The 8,087-nt window shown below is 55.9% G+C and overlaps 1 protein-coding gene across 1 annotated transcript in view; it reads right to left on the reverse strand.

Moving 5' to 3' along the window:
- RAB26 (RAB26, member RAS oncogene family) overlaps nt 1–7,755 on the reverse strand; it is a 20,125-nt gene extending 12,370 nt beyond the window's left edge. The window contains exon 1 of the mRNA XM_010002574.1: nt 7,648–7,755. Within this exon, the coding sequence (XP_010000876.1) occupies nt 7,648–7,755 (108 nt within the window). The remainder of the gene's footprint in view (nt 1–7,647) is intronic.
- Between the last annotated feature and the right edge of the window lie 332 nt (nt 7,756–8,087).

The following is an 8,087-nucleotide window of genomic DNA, read 5'->3' on the forward strand; positions in this document are numbered from 1 at the left end:
ACCGCATCACAGTGCTTGGCACCCCAGCACAGGGCTCAGGACCCCAGCACAGGGCTCAGGACCCCAGCACAGGGCTCAGGACCCCAGCACAGGGCTCAGGACCCCAGCACAGGGCTCAGGACCCCAGTACAGGGCTCGGGACCCCTGCCCGGGGCTCGGACCGGCGCTGCCGGGGGACTCACCGTCTCCGCGGTGACACCCGCACAAGCAGAGCTGGAAAAGCCTCCATTTCCCCAGCGTGTCCCCTGGGGCCCAGGAACACTTCAGTCCAACAGTGGGGATGAAACCCCCCGGGAGCAGGGCTGCCCGGGCTCCCCGATGGTTCCCAGCCCCCGAGCCCCGCGGTTTGGCCGCGCTGGTGCCGCCGGGCAGGGCTCCCAACACCCCCCTCCTCTCAAGAAATTCTATATTAAAAAAACCCCACAGAAAATGAAAAAAAAACCAACAACCCTGTCCAGCTCTTCACGACGGGACCAGCTGCATCCCCAGAGACATGCTGCCAGTCTTACAGCCTCTAGAAGACCTTTCCTGCCTGCTGAGCTGCCTGAGGGCAGCAGGACCCCAGACCCACCACATCTGCAAAACAAACATCTCCCCAGGCTGAAGCTCCAAAGCATCATGAAGACCCCCAGACCTTCACCGGGCTTCTCCTCGCTCCAGGATGGCCACAGACCAGGGCAACAGGCATCACCCTTTAAGGCTGAAGGAGCATCAGCTCCCCACACATATTAGTTATGATCAGGAAGACACATTTTTGTTCTGGTGCAGGCACAAATACGAAACACCTTTTGCTTTCGAAAGGCTGTGCAATCCTTCAAGGCAATGACTCGGTGCGTAGCCAGGATTTAAAATGCCGTGTGCCCTGTTAGCCAAACACAGCTGTGAGTTCCAGCACTGGGCTGGATGGAGATGCCCTGCCCGGGGCATCAGCAGCCTGAGGAGCAGCCGCTCCCTCTGCCCGCCCTGCGGGAACACAGAGACCCCGCATCCCCCCCGGGAATCAGCCCCAACCTGCGGGGGGCAGGGCAGGAACACGCGGTGAGGAAATGAGCCGGTGGCCCCGCGGGGCAGGGATCACCCCGCATCCCCCCATCCCGGGGGGCAGGGGCACCCCAGAGCCCACCCGTCCCCGCCGACCCGACCACCTTCCCTCTGCTTTCAAAGAAAAACCCAGTTCTGCACGGGTTTTGTCACAAATTCGGGGGTTTGTCACAAATAAAAGATGAAAGTGAAATCATGCCAAATGTATGCCATTAAATATTCAAACCGTTTAGACTTAACTCCAGACCCATTTAAATGTTTTATGGGCTGTAAAACACTCCCCTGCAGGCCCCCAGCACCAGGAGCAGCCCCAGGGCAACACCTGGTTCCACACTGGGGCAGCTGATGCTCCAGCAGCAGAAACCTGGGGACAGCTTCTCACCTGGCACCATCCAGAGAGGCAGAGACACCCCCACGTGTGTCCCCACAGCCTCCCTCCAGCACCAGCCTCCTGGTCACCTTTGTGCAGAGCCTGGAGCAAAGCAGGGAGCAGGGCACAGCCCCAGCTCCACCATCTCCACAGAGGTGGGTGCTGCAGGGATGTCACTCACACGAGTGGGTCCATCACCCGGCACCCAAACCCAGCTCCCCACAGGGCACTTTGAAGGGTGGCCACTGAGCTGCTGCCAAAAACTTGTAGCATTTAATCAGGCACAGAGCAATGCTTCCCTTCCCCTGCTGCTGCAGAACAAACAGAAATAAGACAAAGGCAAGGAGGGCTGCAGGAGGGCTGTCCCCAGGGCATGGTGGCATCCCCGTGCTGGGGACTGAGGACACAGATATTGCAGGGCTGTGCAGCCAGGACTGCACCTCCTGATGGCCTGGATGCTGGTGACTCAGGGAGGGGACACTGTGATGACAACACAGGTGCCCGGGTGCTACCTCCCAACCCACCTTCACAGCTTCCTCCTTTCACCAGTGGCTCCCAAGGGTATTTTTTCCGTGCCTGTGCCCTGGTTCTGTGGCTCTGGAGCAGCCCAGGCCTCCTGCTCTATGCCTGAGCTAATTAAACCTTTTATTCCAGCCATCCCACACTGGGACAGACCCACAGGGACACTGGCTCTGGGTGCACACCAGGAAGCCACCGTGCAGCCACAGGGGCCTGGGAGGCACTTCCAGGAGTTACCCTTCCAGGAATGTCACCCACGACATCCCACGTCCCCAGCGCTCTTGCTGGCACCTGAAATGGATGCCAAGCTTCACACCCAGATTAAACACCCCATCTATTCTGGGAGGTGTCTCCCAGACACCGAAGCCTGGGAGAGCTGCCAGCACGCCAAGAGCGAGGCAGGCACCCTCACACCATCCTGCAAACTGGTTAGGAGTTTTCTTAACCAGGCTCTGGGTCTCAAGGCTGCTCCAGCCACTCACTCAAAGAGCAACTCAAGCACTTTCTCTGCTTTGAAGACATGAATCTTATTCCTTTCTGCCTTCCCCAAGGCAGAAATCAAGTCGGTTGTCCACTGGGATTACCACCAGCACACGGGTGCTTGCAGCTTACTGGTGTTCTGCAGAACTGGTTTATTATTTCTCAAATGCAAGAGCCAAAGAAACATGAATAAAACACCAGCAGATGTGAGGGAGCGGGTGCAGCCCTTCACGGGCAACACTCGCAGCATCTCTTGGCAACTGAGCCCCTGCATGCAAATGACAGGCTCTGCTGACTGCAAAGCTGGTCCCTCTGCAAGGGAGGAGAGCAGCTGCTGACAGCAGAGCAGGGCTCAGTTTCCCAGGAAAAAAGGCTTTTTACTCCCCTGAGAGCCCGTCCTGGGAGCAGAGAACGGGAATCAGCAGCAGCTGTGGAGCAGCCACTGCCCTGCAAGTCAGACATGACAGAAATGGATAAAATCCAGACATGTTCCAGCTAACAGAGCATGTCCTCCCTGCACCAGCTCCCTGGGACCTGCCTCGCTGGCTGCCAGATCCCTGTGGCACCTGGTCCCTACAGCAGCTGTGCCAGCATCTAATCTGCCCCCCAAACCAGGCAGCAGGGATGGGAAAGATGGCAGGGAAGCGGCTCTGGGCAAATTTAGCCCAGCTTTGCTTACAGAGAGAAATGCAAAAGTATGAAATCAGCTCCTGGCTTCTATTAAAATTCATGCAGCGACCAGAGATGCAGAACAGGCTGATTTCAGACAAAGAACTACCCAGCCCAGGCAGCCCTGCCCGACCTGCCACCCCAGAACTGGGCTCCTTCCCCACAGCCCCCAGCAGTGGCACCAGCCTCACCACTGGCACAGCAGCCCCATGGAGGGGCACGTGGCCCAAGTGAGCTGGGCAGCACTGAGATGCCCTTCCCAGGGATGACCAGCTCCCCTGGGGGGCTGTTCCCTCTGCTGCTCCCACCCACAGTCCCAGGGACCAACCTAAACCCACCCAGCCCCACACACACCACTGCACTACACAGCAAAGCAGGTGAAGAGAAGAAACTAAACACTGCTCGATGCCCAGAGCCCCTTCCCTCCAATGTTCAGGGCTAATTTAGTATTAAAAGACTCCCTGGAATTGATTTATTTCCGTTTCTTTCCTCTGGCCTAAGTAGATTCCCTCCCACTTTTTCCAGATTGATCCATCAGAAAATGAGCCCTGCTAATGCTCTGAGATAAAAGCCAGCCCTTGGCTTTCAGATGGCTCCAGGTTGCATCCACCCTTCAAGAGACACCACGGGGAGCACTGCACCAGAGAACTGCCCTGAGAACTGGGATGTGGGTGCTGGAGCATCTTCCCAAGGGCCGGGGTGTGGGTGCCTGCTGGGGACTGGCAGATGCTCAGGCATCCACACCTCCCTCCCGTGAGCACGTGGAGACCCAGAACCAGACTTGCCGAAACCAAACCATGTCCATTGTTGGTTTGCACGCCCTGGAATGAAGCTTTCCATCTCTCCTGCAAAGCAAAGCTGGCTGGGGGAGCCAGCAGGCAGCCAGCAGCTGCTGCTTTGCCAGCGGAAGGTGCACACACACACACACACACACACACACACCACAGAGATGCAACAAATCTCTTATGCAAAAAACCCCACATTATAAACTGCTGGTTCCACCCCCCGAGCAGCACAGGCTGAGTGTAATCAAGAGTCCTCACAGCTCAGGGTCACAAGCGACAGCTTTTATTTACGGCACACAGTGCCTGTCCCAGCGGGCAGATTAACTGTGGGAGGCAGCAGGCAGCCAGCAGCTGCTGCTTTGCCTGCGGAAGGTGCACACACACACACACACACACACACACACACACCACAGAGATGCAACAAATCTCTTATGCAAAAAACCCCACATTATAAACTGCTGGTTCCACCCCCCGAGCAGCACAGGCTGAGTGTAATCAAGAGTCCTCACAGCTCAGGGTCACAAGCGACAGCTTTTATTTACGGCACACAGTGCCTGTCCCAGCGGGCAGATTAACTGTGGCACGGCCAAGGCTGGAGCAGAGAGTGGCTGGGCAGAGCTCAGGGCCTCCACGGGGAACAACCAGCAGAAACCCCTCCTGGCCACCTCGGTGCAAAAAGGCAGATGCCAAAGCTTGGCCTTCAGAGGCAGTATTCCCAGTTCTCAGGAAGCCCAAAGCTGTGCCAAGCACCAGGACTGGTTCCCCCCTCCTCCTCCAGCAGCACCTAGGCATGCTTTCCCAGGAGGACCCTGGCTTGCTCCCTCTCCTTGGGGCAGCAAGAGAGGGGTGATAAAGTTACACATCTTGGAGAAACCAAGACGAGCTGCCCTGCTCCCAACTCCCCCGGCAAAGCAGTTTCATCCCACTGATTAACACAGAAACCATCTCCCCTCTAACGTGAGGGAACTCATTAGCACCTCTTCCCTGGGAGAAAAGGCTCATCTTTCATTTTTTGCTTTTATGTTCTTCTCCTTTCAGGTCCAATTAGTACAAAAGTCTTAACTCACCTGACCCTGCAAAGCTGGGGACAGGGTGGGGCTGCAGGCACCAGCCACCATGGGGAAGGGGACACAAGGGGGGGGCTCTCTTTGGTTTCTGGGCTCTGGCAAGATGTTCCCCCCGTTACTCAGCTGCTACAACACAACAGAAGTGCTGTTGGCTGCACAGCCTTAATTTCTGTAGAGGTTTCTGCTGCCTTGCCAAGATGACAGCAAAGGCAGCTCCTTTGGTAGCACCCAGGAAAAATGGGATTCACACCCCAGAGTGATAAACCTGCTCTTTTCCAGGAAATCTTTCCTCCTGAGACTCCTGACATATGAAGTTAGGGAGGCACATGCACCCTGCCCAGAGCAGGGAGGGCTGGTGTATCCCTGAGGAGCTAAGGGTCCTCCCCCATTAAACCCAGTTTTCAAAGGAAGGAAAGCCAAAGGACTCTGCCTCTCAAAATCTGGAAGCCAACAGGTGCCATCTTGATGCATTTTTTTCACACTAGGACCATTTTTGTTTCCCTAGAATCTGTGGTTTATTTTCCAAACATATTAAGACAAACATCCTTCTTTGTTTAAGAGATGATGATAAACAAACACAACTCAAGAGGTTCTCTAGAAGATGAAACAGTAGGAGGGAAACAACCTAGGGGGCCATTAGAAACTAATGCCAGATTAATTTTAAATGGATTTCTATTAATTTGCATTTGCTCAGGCCTTCGTAATCCATTATCCATAGCTTTGCTTGTGTCTAATGGTTTGACATCCCTGAAAATGAGCAGCTGACCTGGGACCTGCTGGGACCAGGGGATGACCTGGGACAGGAGCTGGAGAGCAGCTGGGTGGGCGTGGGTGCTGCCCCCCAGCCCATCCCAGGGTGCTTCACAGCCACCAGCACCAGGAGGAGCAGAGATAGCCCCAAAAAGCAGGGCAAGAGCTGGCAGCTCCATCCTGCAGTGTCCCCAGCCCTCCCCCAGGCTGCTGGCAGCTCCCAAGGTCCCTCCTGCCCGGGAGCGCAGCTGCCACACGCCCCGGCCTTGGGGACCTCCCCACAGTCCCCACCACCAGCAACTGCCACAAACCTCGCCGAAAAAAAACCACCCCCCAAAATAACGCCCTGTGCTTGCCCAGCACCTCCTCCTGTGCCCACCCTCCCCCACCACAGCCCCCCCCTCAGTCACCAACAGCCTCACTCGCTTCACCCAGAAAACCCGATGCTAAATTCCTGGGGTCACAGAGAGCAGGAGCTGTGACCTGACAGCTTTGCTCTTACATAGACACCAATCAAACCCCAGTGCCACCTCCCCGAGCTTCACCTGCACCGTGACACAAAGGGCAGGAGGGGCACAACTACACAGCTCTGCAAACAGGATTATCCTCGTGCAAAGGGAGATGTTCCAGCAAAAACTATTTCCATGTCCTCAAAAAAACTGAGTGCCTTACTAAGGTGATAATAATGAGTTTCAGGGCATACACATGATCTTCCCTGCTGTATAATCTGCCCATTTTGAGCCTAGGTAGCTCTAGCAGCTCTATTACTGAAGTAAATTAACCCTAATTTAATTGCTTCTCCGTAGCAGTCGTTTCAGTGCTCTAATCAATAAGTCACAGGGTTTTATGACTGCCCTTGGTATCAATCATTGCAATCAGCAATGAAACGCTTTTCATTTTAAGAACACCTGAAATACCATGTAATTACCTTTGTATAAAATTATGGGCTCCCCATTTGCCAGCTTCACCAAGGCACTGCTGCAGCCCTCAGCATCCCCCTGCACCCAAAGCTTACTCACAGGGAAGAACATCACTTTATTTCCAACAACTGCCCCTCAGCTCTCCACTTGTCACTGTCCCAGCAAGTTACTGTTCACAATCATGAAATCATGGGTTACAAGAGACACCCAGTTCCCAGAAATCCTCCAAGAAAGTAAGATCCAAGAGAATGGGCAGTCAGGAAGATGTGACCTTGGTGTGTGGCATCACCACCAGCTCCTCACCCACACACCACCACTATGGTGCCAAATGGCACCATGACATGGTGAGACAAGGCAGGTGTTGCCCTGACAGCAGGGCAGGGGGGTACAGGGACCGGGCACGTCCCTGGTCCCACAGGCTGAGCCTCCCCCAGGAGCCTGCAGCACCAGCCAGACCTCTTGAGGGCAGTGAGCTCATGGCTCAGGGGAAGCAGGTGGTTAGGGAGCTGGTGAGGGATGGGGGGCACCCAATCCTCAGGCCAGGGACCCAAGCCAGGCCAGCTGCTACTTTGGTAGCAAAGCTCTCCCGCTGGCCCTTCACGACTGACATTAGGTTTCTTTGATGCCATATCTAAAGTCACCATCCCCGTTGCTGCCACCCCAGGGGTGCCTGTGGTGACACTGCAGATCCCCCCTGCCCAGGGCTGCCGGGACCACAGTGTCCCTGGGCAGCCTCCCTGGCCCCAGCTCCCCAGCAAGGTCCCACCAGGGAAACATGGCCAAGAAAAGGCTTTGAGGTCTCTGTTTGCCTTTGAGTCCTTTCCACCTGGCAAAGGATGCTCTCAGCCCACACCAGGGCACTGCAGGACATGACCTGTCTCCCCTTCTGCCCCACCATTCCCCACATTATCCCCTCAGATGGTTGCCCAGTGCTGAGGTGCCATAGGTGGAGCTGACATAGCTGGGGATGAGATTGAAGCCCTTGGAGTTGTCACTCACCTGCCAGACCTGGCGGGCAGGGGTCAAGGAGCCCCCTGGGCACTTACCCTGAAGTCAATTCCAACTGTGGAAATGAAGCTGCCAGCGAGGAAGGCACCGTCCTTGAACCGCACCAGCAAGCAGGTCTTGCCGACCCCCGAGTCGCCCACCAGCATCACCTGTGGGGCAGGGAGGGAGGGAGGGAGGGAGAGGGGCTGAGACAGCTGGTGGGAGGGGAGCTCTGCCACAGCTCCATCCCAGAATCCCCATCCGGGGAGCAGGTGCAAATCCCCTATTCTTGAGGGGAAAAAGCACGTCCAAGAGCAACATCCTTGGACCCAGGGGAGGGGGGGGGACGGACCCACAGAGCAATTATTCCCCACACCAGGTGGAGCACTGGCCAAACTCAAGACACCTTCTCTCAACCAGTACTTAGCAGATCCCCCCTCCTCAGGGGCACAAAACCCCCTCACAAACCAAGAGGTGCTGTGTTGGTGAGGTGGGATGT

Source organism: Chaetura pelagica, unplaced genomic scaffold (assembly GCF_000747805.2).
Source record: "Chaetura pelagica isolate M959 unplaced genomic scaffold, ChaPel_1.0 scaffold438, whole genome shotgun sequence".
In the NCBI taxonomy this organism is placed as follows: domain Eukaryota; kingdom Metazoa; phylum Chordata; class Aves; order Apodiformes; family Apodidae; genus Chaetura; species Chaetura pelagica.